Source organism: Pituophis catenifer, unplaced genomic scaffold, assembly GCF_029215685.1.
Source record: "Pituophis catenifer annectens isolate HBS135680 unplaced genomic scaffold, rPitCat1.0.hap2 SCAF_2, whole genome shotgun sequence".
In the NCBI taxonomy this organism is placed as follows: domain Eukaryota; kingdom Metazoa; phylum Chordata; class Lepidosauria; order Squamata; family Colubridae; genus Pituophis; species Pituophis catenifer.
Genome location: NW_027256882.1, coordinates 125,306,390 through 125,325,014, shown reverse-complemented (window position 1 = coordinate 125,325,014; position 18,625 = coordinate 125,306,390). Strand labels below are relative to the sequence as shown.

General features: G+C 39.1%; 1 protein-coding gene across 1 annotated transcript in view; it reads right to left on the bottom strand.

The window, feature by feature from the left end:
• Positions 1-18,625, bottom strand: part of LOC139310337 (testis-expressed protein 47-like) — a 39,561-nt gene that overhangs the window by 10,405 nt on the left and 10,531 nt on the right. The window contains exons 2-3 of the mRNA XM_070934496.1: positions 17,309-17,381; positions 16,139-16,245 (exon numbers count right to left, since the gene is read on the bottom strand). Coding sequence (XP_070790597.1) covers positions 16,139-16,245; positions 17,309-17,381 — 180 coding nt within the window. The remainder of the gene's footprint in view (positions 1-16,138; positions 16,246-17,308; positions 17,382-18,625) is intronic.

The window sequence follows — 18,625 nt, the reverse complement described above, 5'->3', positions numbered from 1 at the left end:
CCACTATTGAACCATCCTGGTCTTCCATAACACCTCAGCAGTGCCACAGGCTGATAGCATCCATGCCAGGCCGCATTGAGGCAGTAATTGATGCAAAAGGGGCCCAAACCAAGTACTGAGTACATATGCATGCTTATATTTTTCAGAGGTCCGATATTGTTCTATGTACAATCCTTGTTTTATTGATTTCATGTAATATTCTAATTTTCTGAGATTGTGAATTTGGGGTTTTCATGAGCTGTAAGCCATAATCATCAAAATTATGACAAATCAAGGCTTGAACTATCTCGCTTTGCATGTAATGAGTCTATCTCATATATTAGTTTCACCTTTTAAGTTGCATTTCTGAAATAAATGAACTTTTGAACAATATTCTAATTTTTCAAGTTTCACCTGTGAATTTTTTTTTCTTTCTTTTTTAATATAGGTTTGGGATGTAATTTTTGTCACAGATGCCAACAATTGTACTCACCTCCCCCCTTCCCTCCCCCACCCCATTCTGACTGTCCTAGTCCTCCTCTGCTGGTTCAGGTCTCTAGTAACCCTACTAAATAATGATTTTTTCTCTTCTGGAGCATCCATCAAGAAAAAATGAACTATCCCACTTCTTGTGACTTTTTTGCAGCTTTTACTTCTAAAATGTAGTATACAGATCCACAGCTGGTGTAACATAAGCACAAAGATTACCTGTACATTAAAGCTATTGATCTCAAGGGGGAGGAATCCCCCACCCCAGGGACTTGCAAGGACGTTTGCTCCAAATTAAAGTCTTCACTCTCACACAACTATCCTATACAGATATAGCAAGCACATTCTAAGAACAAAGTTCATATTGAACCAATCTAGGGGTAGGCTTCAAAAATTTTAGCAAGGTGTTCTCTGCCTGGTTGTTGGGTGGGCATGGCCTAGTTGGCCTCCTGCACCAGGGGGGGTGTTTTTGCCCTCCCTGGACTCTGGGGGCTTTCCTTGAGCGTCCGGGAGGGCGAAAACAGCCTCCCCAGGCTCCAGAAGCCCTCTGGAGGCCAGAAATGGGCCTGTTTTTGGCCTTCCTGGACTTCCGGTAGGGCTGCTTTTTGCCCTCCCCGAGCCTCCACACATGCCCTGCTCTGACCTGCATCCAAAACGGTCCGCATTGGGACTCCTGGTAAGGAAGAGGAGGGGTAGGCGGAGCCAGCCAGGAGTGGGATTTGGGGGTTCTCCAAACAACATAGAATCTTAGCTAGAGGTTCTCCTGAACCCCTGCAACCCCCAGCAGCCCACCCCTGAACCAATCCAATTTTCTCACTGCAATTGTCTTTGCATAAAGTCCCATGAAGCCCTTCCTTCAACTCTGTCTGGCTCCCACCTTTTGAGGAGGGACCTTCCTTGGCTCCTCCTTCCTTGGCTCCTCCACCTTTGACTCTCCATAGCAATGATTCAAGCAAACCCACTGGGCAACTAGATAATGATTGCTCGCCCCCCTCCCCCCCAGAGCTAAGTAATTATATAAATTGAATAAATAAATTAAAATAAAATAAAATAAAATAATAAAATCTTCTCAGAGGAGAAACTTCCATTTTTTTTCTTTCTCTGCCGCTACCATTCAGAATCCACTGTGCAAATGCTGCAGCCACCTGGCTATTGGGTGGTTTTAGAAAATAGGATCGCCTTGCGCCTTCTCCCTTTTATCTCTTGCGCATAATAGTCTTTTTGCCAGCAGAGGGAGCTACTCCCTTTTGTTCCTTGCCACACTTATGAAGCTGAGAGCTTTTACAATACAGTACTTGCTTCTGAAGCAAGCTTATTTTATTTCTATTCTGTCCCACTCCCCCATACAATATGACCAGTGACCACCCATTTAGGGCAAGTTAAACTATGATCAGGCATTCACAGTTCTTGCAGGAAGAACAATCCAGGCTTTGGTTTTTATTGTTCCTACATCCGGAAAATAAACCTTTTAACCACTCCTAACTTGTTCCAGTCAACTGCAACAATTACCATATATTGCGTCCATAATAAAAGGTAGCAAAATAATAATAATAATAGATTCTCTTCCTCCCTGTTTTGTTATTATTTTCACATGGCAAAATACAGTAGCATTTCCTTTCTTAATCCCAGTTCTGGGTTCAATGTTCGATAATTTTATATTGCTCATAATACATATTGATAGAGAGAGAGACAGGGTTAAAAACAAACTGTCTCCATGATCAAGTACCTTTATTCAAAAATGAAGATGCATTCAGACACTAATGAGATAACTTTTTCAAATGAATTAATATCAGAAATTAATGTTTATCGAAATCAGCAACATTGTTTATCATATGCCAGATTCTTTCTGTTCTCATGTAGCCCAACAACAGTATTACAAACCTTCCAGAAACATGACTTGTTAAAATATCTAAACTGTGTCTGCCATGGTAAAGAAATCACAGCGGTAAAATCAGTTCTGTTCAGATTTTGAAGTTTGAACCAGTGCTGTAAGAAGGCCTAGAGACATGATATGGAAATGGAGTACAAATAATTTTTAAATAAGAAATGAAATAAAATATCATTAGCTATATGTATTATGGAAGTTAGATTGCCCACAAACATTCTTGAGGTCAGAAGAGAGGATATTCAGCAAAGTTTCCAAAATCCAACAGTTTCCAAGCAGGAAAAGAAATAGGAAAAAAAAAAAGTAAGAGATAACCATGAAGAAATAATGTAACTTATTTTCATAGAGAGGGTGTATATTTTGTATCTATTACAGAGACATTTTTTTTTCTCAGATTCATTTGTCATAAGGGCATCTATTTGTTTCTAACACATCATCTTTCTTTTAGGTTAGGAAAAGTAATCAATATGGAATCCTCAACAAAATGATCTCTAACCACCCTGCAAAATTAGAAAATGCTTCTTACATACAGAATAAAGCTGAGACATGACCTGACTGCAGATTTGCTAAATAGAGTGTCTGTTTTCTAATACACTTTAGACAAATGGGTATATTTTCATCTAAACAATTTGTATGTACAGTATTTAGGCAGCTAATCCGTTCAGACAGTTGTTCCATTAATGGTACCTCAAAGCTGGGGATTCAATTGTTTCATAGTCATTTACATGTGTACAACACTGTATGTCAAAGGTCTAGTTAAAACATTCAGCATTCAATCCGATCAGTTGTCAACAGGAGCTAATATAAATTCTTTGCAGAATTGATAGACACTAGTAAACATACAATTTTTAGCTCAGTTTGTAAAACTGTCTCTGACTTTTCTCTAGCTTCCAGTTACTACACAGATAGTGTTACAATACAGATAGTGTTGCTACACAGATAGTGTTACTACACAGATAGTGTTACAACCCGTGGCCATGTGGGTGGTTATGGGAGCAACATGGCTTTCCCATGTAACACATCTCCTGCGCGAGCTGCACTGGCTCCCGGTGGTCTTCCGTGTGCGCTTCAAGGTCTTGGTTACCACCTTTAGAGCGCTCCATGGCTTAGGACCTGGTTATCTACGGGACCGCCTGCTGCCACCAGTAGCCTCCCACCAGCCGGTACACTCTCATAGAGAGGAGCTCCTCCAGGTGCCATCGGCCAAACAATGTCGATTGGCGGCCCCCAGGGGGAGAGCCTTCTCTGTGGGGACTATCTGGAATGAGCTCCCCCCGGAGATACGGAGATATGGAGGATCCCGGATCTACGCACCTTCCGCCACACTCTCAAGACCTTTTTATTCCATCAGGCTGGCCTGGCCTAATTTTTCCCTTTTTTCCCTTTTTAAAATGCAAATTTTAATTCATTTTTAATTTATTGGGGTGTTTTAAATCTGTCTTCGGCCAAATTGTTTAATTCGGTTTTATTCTGTTTTTAAATTTTGTATTTATGTGTTTTTATCTTGTGGCTGTTCACCGCCCTCAGTCCTTCGGGAGTAGGGCGGTATATAAATCAACTAAACTAAACTAAACTAAACTAAACTAAACTAAACTAAACTAAACTAAACTAAACTAAACTAAACTAAACTAAACTAAACTAAACTAAACTAAACTAAACTAATGGCAATTGGGACAGAATTTCCACCACTAAGCAATAGGGCCATAATACACCACGTCACATGGCTGCATTGCTTAGTGATAGCAATCCCAGCAATCCTTGCGATTTGCCATCATAACCCCAGGACTACACAGGTCATTAAGCAGGAAGAGGCAGGAGTCCTAGGCAAGCAGGATGTGGAATGGGACAACTTGTCGTGGCCAACTAGCTGCAGCCAACTTGCCATGGCCAACTCACCATGGCCAACTAACGCAACCAACTCACTATGGGACAACTTGCCATGACCAACTCGCCATGGGACAATGCACCGTTGGACAATTTAACAATTCAATGTAATTATTTAAAATAAATAAAAAATTGTTTTCATTTTTGTCATTCACATTTCATTTTTGCCTCTCCCATTTCATCCTTTCTTTAATGATTCTTTTATATCATTTGTTTGATATTAGTATAACTCTTGTTCCACTAGTTGTCCTGCAGTGAGTTGGCTGTGGCAAGTTGGCTGTGGCAAGATGGCTGTGATGAGTTGGCTGTGGTGAATTGTCATAGACCCACAGGTGGTACAGAGAAAAAATGGCAAGAGTGGGAGTGACCTCTGATCAGTTTCTTCATTGACTTTGTTTACGGGAAGCTGATTGTGTTAGAAATCACAATCATGTGACCACAGCTCATTGCAACATCATAATTGTGAGATGGGCAGCAAGCACTCTCTTTCATCGCGCAACTATGGGGATGCAAGTCCCGCTCATTCAGCCATAACTTTATTTATTTATTTATTTATTAGTTCAATTTATATGCCGCCCTTCTCCGGAGACTCAGGGCGGCTTACAATGCATTAAGCAATGGCCTTCATACTTTTGTATATAGCTGCTTAGTAGGGCTTTCGGCCCCCCCAAGCGGTGTTCTTTTTTATACAAAGTCCACTTATTGCCCCCCACAATCTGGGTCCTCATTTTATCTACCTCGAAAGGATGGAAGGCTGAGTCAACCTTGAGCCTGGTGAGATTCGAACTTGCAGTAATTGCAGGCAGCTTTGAATGGCCCCTGAACAAATGGTTGTAACCTGAGGACTACCTGTGGAATACAAGCACTGTGCCCAAGACACTCTCTTCATTGCAAGTATTCACGATGTAATTTGCTCTTTTATTTGCCTCTTGTGATTAAGTTGATCATGAAAGCAGGCAACGTTTAAACAATATCACTTAATTTGCTAAGAAAGAGATTATTTGGGGAGCAAGTTGTTTGCTACTAAAATGCATTTTTAAAAGGCCTAATTTATAATCCATCTAGTACTGTGACTTCTCAAATGTTTGAAAATAAGGTAGAAGAGTGAGGTATACAGTATGTAAATTGTACACTGGGATGCTCATCAGGGAGAAAAGCTTCAAAAAACGAAAAAGCAACTGTACGAATAAAAGGCTTTAGCCCAATTCATTCAAAAGAAAATTGGAATCTCATGAAAATATCTGGAGACTTCAAAGCCCAGTCATCACCAGAGATCAGAAAGTTCAACCAATCGCCTTCAGAACTCTTCTTTAAATTACAGAAAATACATACCAGGTGATCAAATAGCAGCATTTCTCACTTCCAGAATATGGAGAGACAAAAAAGAACATGAGAACTAGAGACAAACATTCAGAATTCCAAAAACAGAACCCAGAAGGCTTTTATAACACAATCTGACATTTAGGAAGAGCAATAGGGTCCGTTTGGAATCCAAAGTCAAAGCAAAGCAGCCCATTTTTGAAAAATTTCAATCTTGCATGGGAACAAATTTATTTCCAGCCTTTGCCAGTTAAATGAACTATCTCCAGCACAAAGAAAGCTACTACATTATCTTTCCTTTCACATTTCAAAAATCTGTAAGTGCCAAGAAGAGGGCTGTTTTTCTTATTATTATTCTCTGCCGGTTTAGAAGTGGGCATCCTTTACTTCAAAAATAGGCATACTCAAAGTGGGGGGGAGGAATTGCCCTTTTGACCTCTGAATCATTAGCAGTCTTCAGTTATTTTCGGGCTAAACACAGCTGCCAGGCTAATGCATTCCATCGCACTTCAGCAACCTGAGGGACTACCTTCTGCATGCCAGAAAGACTAACCTCTTCTTCAGATTTAAAGACCAGCTGAGTTCCTATTAGGAAAAGCAGCTCTTTAGGGTTTACGCGTAAAAAAAATACCTGACTTGTAAATCTGACATATACAGAGTTGAAGAAGCTTCTTGGATGAGAAGCTAAACATCTTCAAAGAAAAACCAGAAAATCCAATTGCCTCTTGAAAAAAAGCATCTTTGGGACAACCATGACATGGATGATTGAGAATCTCCATAGACATTTAGTGATGCACTCTGACACATACAGTTCGTCTGATCCCTGTATCTTGCACACATTATAATAGGGTAGCCATTGCATTTTATATCAGCTGCAACTTGCAGAAGCTTAGATAGTGGCTTCAGGGTAATCAAAGTTAGCATTCCAACCAAGATTGTGGAAGAAGCATCCAATAGTGGAGTCCAGTGAATTCAGTGACAACTGAGAATCAAGGAATACACCCAGGCAGCAGATTTGCTATTTCAGGGAAAGGGTAGATTTTTATTAAAGAGGCTGAACCTTATTCTCTACATCCAATTGCGTATTCACCAAGAGAACCTCCATTTCGCCTGGGTTTAATTTCAGCTTGTTTCCCTTCATCCAGGCCATTAGTGAACTTAAGCAACCTTCAAGATTAATGTACTGATTGCACTCTTCTAAGTAAATAAAGAATAACTTGCTCATGATGCCCCACTTCAAAGCTCTGAATCGTTCCCCTTGTGCCTTCAGACAAATGCATGTTGAACAGCATGGGAAACAAGAACTATGTAGAGCAGCTCTAGATCAACAGTTTAAGTATTATATAGACATACACACACCTCAGCACCACCTCAGTCCACCAGGAAAAACTAGAAAACTGCAAACTGCTACCCTGAAGGCTAAATTCCACCTTTCTGGAATTAGGGACAGAGGAATTAAAAGTTGTCATGAGGCCAGAAGAGTTAGCATTGCTACATCTAGGTTCTGGGATAGGCCTCTATTAAGATAGAGTAGAATTATTAGAGGTGTTAAACTGGCGGCCCGCAGGCTGGATGTGTCACCCGCAGGCCACACCCACCCCTTTTCTGCAAAGGGAAAAGGGTCGTGAAACGTCATGTGATGGCAATGTGATGCCGCGAGTTTGAAACCTGTGGAGTAGATAGTTAAGTAGTTTTGTAGTCCCCTCTCTTCCTAGATGAAAGCAATTCAGTCCAGATAAATAGTATCTGTTGCAATATTTTCAGGATCAGACTCAATAAAGATAATAGAAGTTAGAGATTTAAATATATTTCTCTTTAATCATAATAGGCATTCTATATTCGCTGAATATTCAAGATAGAAGCAAGGAAAATGGGGAGGATGGCTCCTTATATATACAAGGGGTGGAGCCAGGAATGGGAGTGGTAAATTATGAATACATTAAAGTCCAAAGAATAAGTTAACCCCTGATGTTCCATATATACATTATTTACACATTAGAGAATAAGGCATTTACATCTGACAAATCCCCCTCTAAATGCCGGTTCGTTATACAACACCAGTTACATTCAGATTCAGGACAATATAATACATATAGTTTAGAAGTTAAATATTTGTGTTGTTTAGAAGGTAAGGGTTTTGTTAATATATCAGCTAATTGTTCAGAAGTATCACAATGTATTGCTTTGATGAATCCGTCTTGAGATAGTTGTCTCACGTGCTTAAATTTTATATCAATATGCCTGGACCTTTGTCCAATTGCATCGGATCTAGATATTTCAATGGCCGCTTTATTGTCTTCATGCATAATAAATGGTAAAGTAGGTTTCTTCCAAACATCTGTGATCAAATCATTGAACCATACAAGGTTATTTGCAGCTTTAGACAAGCAAACATATTCCGCTTCTGTGGTAGAAGTGGCTACCAGTTCTTGTTTACCAGTATACCAGTAAACTGGACAATCGTTCAATAGAAAAACATAACCAGAGGTACTCTTTCTGCATGATGTATCACCAGCCCAATCTGCATCAGCATAACAAGTAATTTTTGGTTCTTTGTCATTGTTTGGTTCCAATATTAAACAAAAATCTAATGTACTTTTCAGATATCTTAAAATTCTTTTGACAGCTTCCCAATGATACAAGGTTGGTTTGCTAACATATCTTGACAATAAATTGAGAGGTAATGCAATATCTGGCCTAGTCCAATTAGATATATAAAGGAGTGAACCTATAACTGATCTGTAAAATGTGTTGTCTTTAAACTCAGGGGAAGATTCATCAGTGTTTCTAAGAAAATCAGTTTGCATAGGTGTGTCACATGTTTTGGCATTATTTAAGTTACATTTGTTTAGGAGTTCAATGATTTTATCTTTCTGAGTAAGTTTGAATCCCCTTTTAGTTTTGTTAATTTGTACACCAAGGTATTTATTCACTCTACCTAGTGATTTCAATGAGAAATGTTCGTTTAACTTATTTACAAAGATTTCCCTGCTCTCTTTATGCTTTCCAATATATAAAATATCATCCACATAAATTAATACAAATTCAATATGATCATTACTCTTTTTTACAAAGAAACAGTTATCAGCAGTGGTGGCGTTGAAATCCATGGTCTTAAGTACTTTTACCAAACAATCGTACCATCTTTTGCCAGATTGCTTCAATCCGTACAGACTCTTATTTAATAACCAAATTTCGTTCTTATTAGTGTATTGACTGTGTGGTGCTCTTACATATATTTCCTTATCTAATTTTGCGTGTAAGTATGCAGTCTGTATGTCATATTGAAACACGTCCAGATTGAGTGCAGATGCTACTACAAGAGCTGTTTTGACACTCTCTGTTCTCACTGTTGGTGAATAAGTGTCAGTATAGTCTTCTGGATATTTTTGTGCATAACCTTGTGCAACTAGTCTGGCCTTGTATAAGGTATTACCTCCTTCCAAATTCTTAATTTTATAAATCCACCTGGTACCTATAATTGTTTTATCCTTAGGTGCGATCGCAGGTGTGAATACATTTAATCCTTGTAAACTTTCCATCTCTTTTTCCATAGCTAGTTCCCATTTTTCTCTTTCTTCACGGGGAAGTTTCAATACTTCCTCATATGTATTAGGTGTTATTTGTTCTCCATCCATATGCATTATGTAATCTTTGTATTTATTTGGTATTTGGTTTCTATTGTTTCTAATATTTCTTTCAGGTTTGCTATGGTTGTCATGCAAATATCTGGCTTCCTTTTTTGTTAATGTGTCTGTCTTTATTTTATGCTGACTATTTGTCCAAGTTTTGGTTTTGTTCTTACTTTTGTTAATATTTTGATTTTCTGTTGTTCCTTCCTCGCAAGATATATTATCTTTGCTTTTATTAGGAAATATTTCATTAAGGTGCAATTTAGACCAATTGGCCTGCTCATGGAACACAGCTGTTCTGGATACTATAAATTTGTTATTATTATCAATGAATCTGTACCCTTTGGTTCCAGTTTCGTATCCCATGAATCTTAATCTCCTGGATACGTTTTCTCCCTTTCTCCTCAATTGTTTAGGTATGTGTACGTCTGCAGTAACTCCAAATATGTGCATGTGTGCTAATTTGGGTTTTCTATTGTACATCACCTCATATGGTGTCTTATTCACAATACTGGACCATGTTCTATTTTGAGTGTAATTTGAATAATGTAAGGCTTCTGACCAAAATTGTTTGCCTAAACCAGCATCCTCTAATGTGCATCTAATCATGGTTTGTAGTGTGGAATTCTTTCTCTCTGCAATCCCATTTTGAAATGCAGAAAATGGATTGGACGTGAAATGTAGCATCCCTCTATCCTTTAACCATTGGGAGAATTCTTTAGACATGAATTCACATCCCCTATCTGTCATAATTTGTTTTATTCTGATATTATGCTGTGTTTCTATGCGTTTGTAGAATTCCTTAAATTTCTGAAAGGTTTCATCCTTGTGCTTTAATGTGTAAACAAAACCATAGCGACTGTAATCATCCACTATTGTTAGGAAGTAACGTTTTCTATAGGTAATTGATGGAGTTAATGGACCAACTAAGTCCATATGTACCAAATCAAAAATATTGTTAGTTGATCTGTTAGATTTTTTTGGTCTGGGACTGGTTTTTAGTTTGGTGGATTTACATACTGAGCATTCCAAATAATTTTCACAATTTTTTATTTTGACACCTTCTGCGTGTTCAGTCATTTTTTGTACTACGGGAAAGCTTGCATGTCCTAACTTCCTATGTAAGATGTGAGCACACTCATCATGAATTGGTTTACCTATTTTTGGTTTCTTCTCATTGTGTGTATTTTTGTTATCATGAGTTATTTTACATTCATCATTGTCACTGTTACTGACATTTTCATCATCTGCTTCAATACAATCTTCCATATTTGAATCAATGTTATGTAACCATCTTTCTTTGGTTATCAGATAGGGTAGACCCCCTTTTATCATCACAGTACCTACATTTGTTTTGTTCTTTTCTATAGTTGCTTTCCCCTTTGAGAAAACTATATTGATGTCAGATTCTCTGCTTAGTTTTATAGCACTCAGTATGTTGTGAGGTATTTCTGGGATTAATAATACCCCCTCTATTTTCCCTAAACCAGGCAAGGTCACATTTCCTCTGCCTAATACTTGAACCTTTTCTTGATTAGCTACCTTTATCACAAACTTATCTTCTGTAAATGAAGTTAATATACTTTTGTTGTTAGTGGTGTGATTTGTTGCACCAGAATCAATAAGCCAATTATTGTTCTCATCTTGTTGTGTTCTGGTGCTGTCTTGTTTATTTAGCCCATTTAGTGACCCAGATTTTCTCTCTTTTGAATTTTCTCTACCCCCTCTACTTTCTCTGTAATTTGGTGGACTTCTATATTTGTGTCTATCTGTGGAAGATTGTCTGTAATTGTATTTGCTCCTATATTCTGGCCTATGTCTCTCCCTTGGGACTTTGGGACAGTCTCTTCTACTGTGTTCCCTGGATCCACAATTGTGGCATCTAAAGGCCTCATTATATTTATCTTGAAAGACTACTTTCCTAAAAGATTTGTGTTCTGTTTGGTTACTGGAACGATTTTTTCTTGAATTGTCTTCTGCTATCAATTTGTTAGATAGACTTTCTATTGATAAATATCCCAAATTAATGGTATCTAAGTGTGACATAAAGCTATCCCATGATGGATCAAGTGAATTGATAATAACACTTTTCATTGTTTGATCTGAAATCACTTCCCCCCTCAATTGCAGCTCAGCTCTTATTTTGTTTAGATTTATCAAATGCTCACTTATAGAAACCCCTGGTTTCACTCTAGAAGAAAAGAAATCCTTAGACATTCTTGTGGTTGTGGCTACGCTATCGCTGTGAAATAGATTAAACATGCATTGAATTATTTCTGATACAGTTAGGTTTGGTTTGATGCTATGATACATTGCAGGAGACACGCTAGAAATTATTATGAAAAATGCTCTATGATGTAAACAATCTATTTTTAAAGTCCAAGGTCTTCTTGGAGGACTAGTTATAAAGAATAGTAAATTTTCTTTCATGAAAATAACCTGAAGCTGTTGGTACCACTCTTGTAAATTAATGCCATCAACTCTAAGTTTTGGGAAGTCACTGGGTAAGTTCCCCACATTATTTTGTCCATTACTTACAACCTGAGGCAGTCCGTGGTCTCTCAAGTGCAGGAAATTACAGAACGGCATTGGGATGCTTGTAACGAGTCTGCGCGGTTCTCTGGCCAGTTCAAGTCTTTCGGGGCCGTCTACGTAGTTTTGCACATGCGCGTTGCTCATTTCTTCTTTGGCGCCGTTGTGGAAGGTTCTCTCCATTTCAGCTCTCTCGATCCGCTCCTCTTCAGATGAGTCGGTCTCTGGCTCGGTTTTTGGGGCTTTGGTGATGGCGACGGTTCTTCTCTTTCTCTTGTGTGCGCTGGCACTCGATTCTGTCTGCGGTGTAGGACGGAATCGGCATGGCTCTCTGGGCTCGGGTGTCGTCGTTTTCGAAGTCAGGATGGGAGCATGCAGGTCTTGAGTTGTCGGTTTGATTTCTTGCTTCTTCGTTGATGTCTTGGAGATTTTCAATCTTGGCCCAAAAGCAGCAAAAAGCGTTTTCATTGCTGACTTTACTTGAGACTTTGTTAAATCGTCTTCACTTTCTGATTTTGGTTCATCTGAAGAGTTTGAGACTTCTTTTTCACTTTCTTCGTCTGATAGCGTTTTTCGCGCCAGAAATTTTGAACTGAGCGTTTTGATTGGCTCTGCTTCACTCTCTTTTGAAGTTCGTTGAAACCAAGATGGCTGCCATTCAAAATTTCGCGCGAGGTCACATCTTTTCTTTTTTACAACTATTTTCTCAGTAGTCATTTCACTCACAGTTTTTTGATCTTTGGGTTTTTCTTTAATGACGTTTTTCTCTCTCGCTGCTCCGCTGTTCCTCAGCATCTCCTGGAGGTCCGCGATGAGGCTTTCATCATTCTTTTGGCTTTTTAGTATCTTTAATATCTCTGACCTGAGTTCGTTATTTTCTATCTCAATTTCTTCCTGGTCGTTGTTTTCACTCATCAGTTCTTCTTCTTCAGTGGTGTATTCTTCGGATTCTCTCGAAATCGCATTAGTGGATTCGTTGATCATCTCTTGATCAGTTTCTATTTCTTTGCTGTAGGCCCTGGTGTTGGGCCTATCTTTCTTGGACATTTTTAATTACTTATTGAGTCAATTAACCATCCTCTGCTACCAGCTTGTTGCAATATTTTCAGGATCAGACTCAATAAAGATAATAGAAGTTAGAGATTTAAATATATTTCTCTTTAATCATAATAGGCATTCTATATTCGCTGAATATTCAAGATAGAAGCAAGGAAAATGGGGAGGATGGCTCCTTATATATACAAGGGGTGGAGCCAGGAATGGGAGTGGTAAATTATGAATACATTAAAGTCCAAAGAATAAGTTAACCCCTGATGTTCCATATATACATTATTTACACATTAGAGAATAAGGCATTTACATCTGACAGTATCAATTCAGGGGATTCCAACCCCCTGGAATTACAGTCATCCACCTTTCCAGAAATTGAATGAGGCTAACATATACATTTATATTTCCTGGGTCAATCAAGTATTTATCACTACTTTCTATAGACTGGAGAGAGGTATGAAGGTATTCCCCCCCCTCCCTCCATTAGGACTATTGATCACTTCCCATTTGCGATTTAGAAATTTTCATTTGTAATTTAGAAAACACAAGGTGCAAGTAAGCAGGTAATAATCCTCATCTCTCCACACATGCTGTCTATCAACTGAAAACAATTCAAAATTAATAAAGTTACATCCCTATGATTTGTGCAATACTGAGTTATAAATCAAACTTAATCTTAGCCAAGTTTCTCTGCAGAGAATGGTTTATGATGAGCCACCCATTGTTCCAGATCCTCACTTCTTCTAACGTCTTGATGCCTCACAGTATGTAAGAAGTATGTTGGCTGTTCGGTGTGGATGCATTGATATCAGAGAAATAAGCACTCTTTTCTATTACCAATGCTCTGAAGTAGGTCTCCAAATGAGCCTTCAATTGGGCTCACTCTGATCTATCCTGACAATTTCTCCATTTTGTTTCACTGATGCCCCGTATGCTTCATTACTCTTGGCCTGCACAGTAAACCAAGGGACTAATTGTGAAGAAAGAAATGCTTGGAAGTTATAGTGTAAACGGATCGCCTCCATTATTCTACAAATCAATCAGGGTCTTGAGGGTGAGATCATTTTAACCAGCCCTCTACACCTGTAAAAGTCTGTTATAGCCGCCAATCTAAAATGTACCATGAAGTGATGCATAGTAATTGATTTTCTCAAAGATGTTATTCTCCAAGACCTGCCTAAGGTAGTCCCAGAGAGGCAATCTTCCTTGAAATTACTCCTTGGTCATGATGCCGCCTCATGACAGCTTTGCTCTTAAACGCCAGGTCCTGAGATCTAGGGCCGTTTTCAGCAGATGACTTCTGTTGGGAGTAGGCTGTCCAAGATCTAATCTTATAAGGAAGCTGCTTTTCTAGGTGGTAAAGCAGACACCCAAGCAGATAGGTGGAGGGGAATATTTTTCTTTTTCTCATCTAGACTGTCACTAGCCGGACTTAATGGGACAAGCAACAACAGCTTTTCCTGGGGTTTGTTTATTTTTTATTTTTTTCTATTTTTGCTTTTAATAAGAAGGTCAATTTTCTTCTGCCTCACCAAATGTTTTCTAGAAACTTGTTCTAGCATACAAGTTTTCATGTTTTAATTAAACAGGAACAATTTCTCCGGGCTATAAACTACAAGAGGTTAGACTCCAGGTAGTGTGATAAAATGGCTGTGACTTAGTTGGCTCACCCCCAAAGATGTAAATAAGAAGAGCCGGATAAGTATTTTACATGTTGTGATAATTCCAGGTTTACTTCCACTTGCAGATAGTCCTCGAATTACATTCATTTAATGACCATTCGAAGTTACAACAGCACCGCAACGTGATATATGACCGTTTTTCACACTTACGATCATTGCAGCATCCCCATGGTCACGTGATCAAAATGCAGACTCTTGGCAACTCGTCATATTTATGACGGTTGCAGTATCTTGGTGGGGAGGGTGTGAGTCATCTTTTGTGACTTTCCGACAAGCAAAGTCAATGGTGAAGTCAGATTCACTTAATAACTATGTCACTAACTTAAAAACTTAAGTGATTCACTTAACAACTATGTTGCTAAGGAAAGGTTGTAAAATGGAGCAAATTTCACTCTCTCATCTAGCAAGAGCAGTTTTGGGCTCAATTGTGGTCATAAATTGAGGACTACTTGTATTCAGCAATCCTTTCAGGCACCAGACCAGGGGTGAAATCCAGCAGGTTCTGACAGGTTCTGGAGAACCAGTAACGGAAATTTTGAGTAGTTAGGAGAACCAGAAAATACCACCTCTGGCTGGCCCCAGAGTGGGATGGGGGAATGGAGATTTTGCAATATCCTTCCCCTGCCACGCCCACCAAATCACACCACGCCCACCAAGCCACGCCCATAGAACCGGTAGTAAAAAAAATTGAATTTCACCACTGCACCAGACACTATTATTGTATCTGATTTTGTGGGTAAAGGTTCTTGTTCTGAAATCTTGAGAAACAGTCTATTCAATCTCTGTGCAATGAACATGAACACATGTGAGTAATGAACAAGTGTAGTTACACCCATTTGTGCAGATCCTGAAAAGCTAGTTGTAAGTCAGTTTTCTCCTACCAGTTTAAGTTCCTTAGGAGGTCTAAACCTAAACAGGTCTAGGACTGGCAGTCTTCAAGATAGTCCTAACCGAGGGGTCCCAAAGGTGCTTTTTCCAAAGGCAACTGGACTTTCTTTCTTTTTCTTTGAAAACATTATGCTTCTCACCCAAGAAGCTTCTTGGAAGAGAAATTAAATATTATCAAAGAAAAAAACCCAAGAAAGTCCAATGGCCTTTTGGAAAAAGCATCTTTGGGACAACTATGACTTGGATGATTGAGAATCTCCACAGACAATTAACCACAAGATCAAAGTTATGGTTGCTAAAACTACTTTTATTATAAGTTTCCAGTGACAGAATCTATATATACTTCCCCTCTTCCTGCCTTTATTTTCAAGAAAGCTAAATAGGGTCAAGTCTGAGACTCTTTCTCAAATTATATTCTTGCTTTGGACTCTCTTATCTGACCATTGTCTTAAAGAGACTTCTTTCTATTCTTCAAGGTTACTCTCACAGTCTATGTGGCATTTATCTGCAGAGGAAAAATGGAGGCAGTTGCTAGTTTCACTTGAAACATTTCCCATTCATTACTCCAGTTTAGAAGTTCTCACTGCAAGAAAGCTGAATGGCACTTTGGGCTTTTTGAATAACGGTGGAGATAAAAGGGAGTATTGAAAAAGCTATAAATGGATGCTCAAACTGTTCATGAACGTGAATGGCATTCCCACAAAATCCTCGTGTTAGAAACATCGCATTTTTGCTTATTTTATGCATACACAGAGATAGACACAGACACAGATAGACACACACATATGTGAGCTTACCTCTAGTATGTGTATAATGTAGGTAGGGTAGAGAAGCAAGAGGCCAGTGACCCCTACTCCCTGACAATACTGGCGTTGCAAATTCAGAAACAGTTGTTCCCAGTACTCTGAGGAGAAATGAAGCAAGCACAAATTCCTTCACAAATTAATGGGTCTGCCTGGCGATGCTATAACATCATAGGCTTCTGTCCCCTTTATCCATACAAAACTCAGTGTTTACTTTTAAAAACAGCAAGGGAGAGGAGGGTGCAAAAACACGCACCCTCTTTAAATCATCTGTTTAAAGACAGATGATATCTGATCATCAGCTGGTTATCATCACTTTGGTCTGGTGATTGAGGCTCCAGGCTAAAAACTAGGAGAGTGACAATTCTAGTCCCACTTTAGCCATGAAATCCAGCAAGGTGATCTTGAACTAGTCACTCTCTCTCAGCCCAACCTATCTAACAGGGTTGTTGTGGAGAAAATAGAAGGAGGGAGGAGAATTAGGTATACTTGCCATCCTGACTTATTTGTAAAAATATTAAAGGTGAGATAAGGTAAAGGTAAAGGTTCCCCTTACACATATGTGCTAGTCATTCCCGACTCTAGGAGGCAGTGCTCATCTCCATTTCAAAGCCAAAGAGCCAACGCTGTCCAAAGATGTCTCTGTGGTCATGTGGCCTGCATGACTAAATGCCAAAGGCACACGGAATGCTGTTACCTTCCCACTATTTTTCTACTTGCATTTTTTTTACATGCTTTCAAACTGCTAGGTTGGCAGAAGCTGGAACAAGTAACAGGAGTTCATCCCATTACGCAGCACTAGGGATTCTAACCACTGAACTGCCAACTTTTTGATCGACAAGCTCAGCATCTTAGCCACTGAGCCACCGCATCCCTAAAGGTGAGATATAACTAAACAAAACCAGGTCTGAGCTAGGCGTCAACATTCTGCAGGGAAAAATTTACTCCTAGGGCTATTTGTTGGATACTTCTCTGCCCTACACTGCTCTATACTCATCCAAAGAGTTTACATGAGTTTTGTGTATTTGAAGGACCTTTCAAGTCAGCTGTTGGCTTTCAGAAGCTCGGGATGTATTTATCAAACCAACCCATTCCATTCTAGAACTTTCTGACAATGATTTCAAAATGTTCTTGAAGAAAACAGTAGCAAGAATTTTTACTTACCGGCCAAATACCTTTTATCAGCCAGGTCTGGCGAGATCTTAGCCAGAAAGATCAGCCTGTGGAGAAGGGATTTCTAAAGAATAGAGAAAAAAAGGAACCTATTATTTTTTTAAAAAAATATTGTTGACAGACTATATCAATCAAATCAAACCGTTATTATAGCCAAAGACCAGCAAAAGGAGGATGGTGTATGAAGAATTGAAAAGAATAAAAGATAAATCAGAATAAAAAATGACATATCAAAACGTAGGAAATATAAAAACAACAATCTAAAAGGAATTTTAAAAAGAATCTAAAAGCAAGGATAGGAACAATGGATGGGTGTAAAGACGCGTGGCAAACTAAATCCATAACAATACAAATCACTCTAAAATAACAAGCTACGCGCTCATTAAAACAGGTTTATGGCACAAGTTGTTTCTGATGGATTTTAAGCACCGCTGTGCACAACCTGGCAACACTGTATGCTATAGCAGGGTTGATGTCTGAAAACAGCAGGGAAGTGTAAAATTGTCCTGTGCACCCTGAATATTTATGCAATAATGGTGTGATGAGACTACTACAAATGTCTCTCTACTACAGACACTAGAGAAGTACACGTTCTGTTGTTTCTGCTTGTCCAAAGCCACAGGGGCATTGTCTCTCCCCCTCCTTCCTGTGTTGGCCTTCAAGGACAGCTGAGGAGAGGGCATGACTTATGCCAGAGGAAAAGCCCTCAGGTTGGTTAGGAATTTCAAAGCTAGTTAAGTATGCTATTGGGGAGGCAGAGTGTCTGTTGTGCTCAGCGGCAATAAAGGTTGGGGACCTAGTTAGGTTTAATTGGTGTTCTGTGTATGCTACGTGCTGTTTAATGAGTGCTTTGACTTGATTGTATCCCATGATAAATAGAAGACCTGGGAAGAAGCCGAAGGATGAAAAATTCATTGTCGTTATCTTTTTTTCATATGGACTGAAAATCATCCCTCACAATTGGTGGGGCAAAGTCTGGGAGGAGGCTAGTCTAAACCAGTAGTTGAGTTTGGTCATGTTTAGGCCCTTCTTCCATGAGGCTTGCCTCTAGTCTCAGGGGAGCGTTAGAGATACATTGAAGAGCTGATATTAGAAATTTGGACCTGACTAATTCTAAATTGGTCAGCAAAATTGGCCCAGCTGGGCTTCACAGAGAAATTGTGCTATTGGCATGACTCTTGAGTATTGGATGAGTGATGCAGGAATGTAGTGGCCACCTCTTCTTTTGAGGAATCTAAGGATGGCAGATGAGCTTCTCTGTGTGTTTTTAGCAATGTAGACCCACTGGGGTTTCCTATTGTTGGTCTA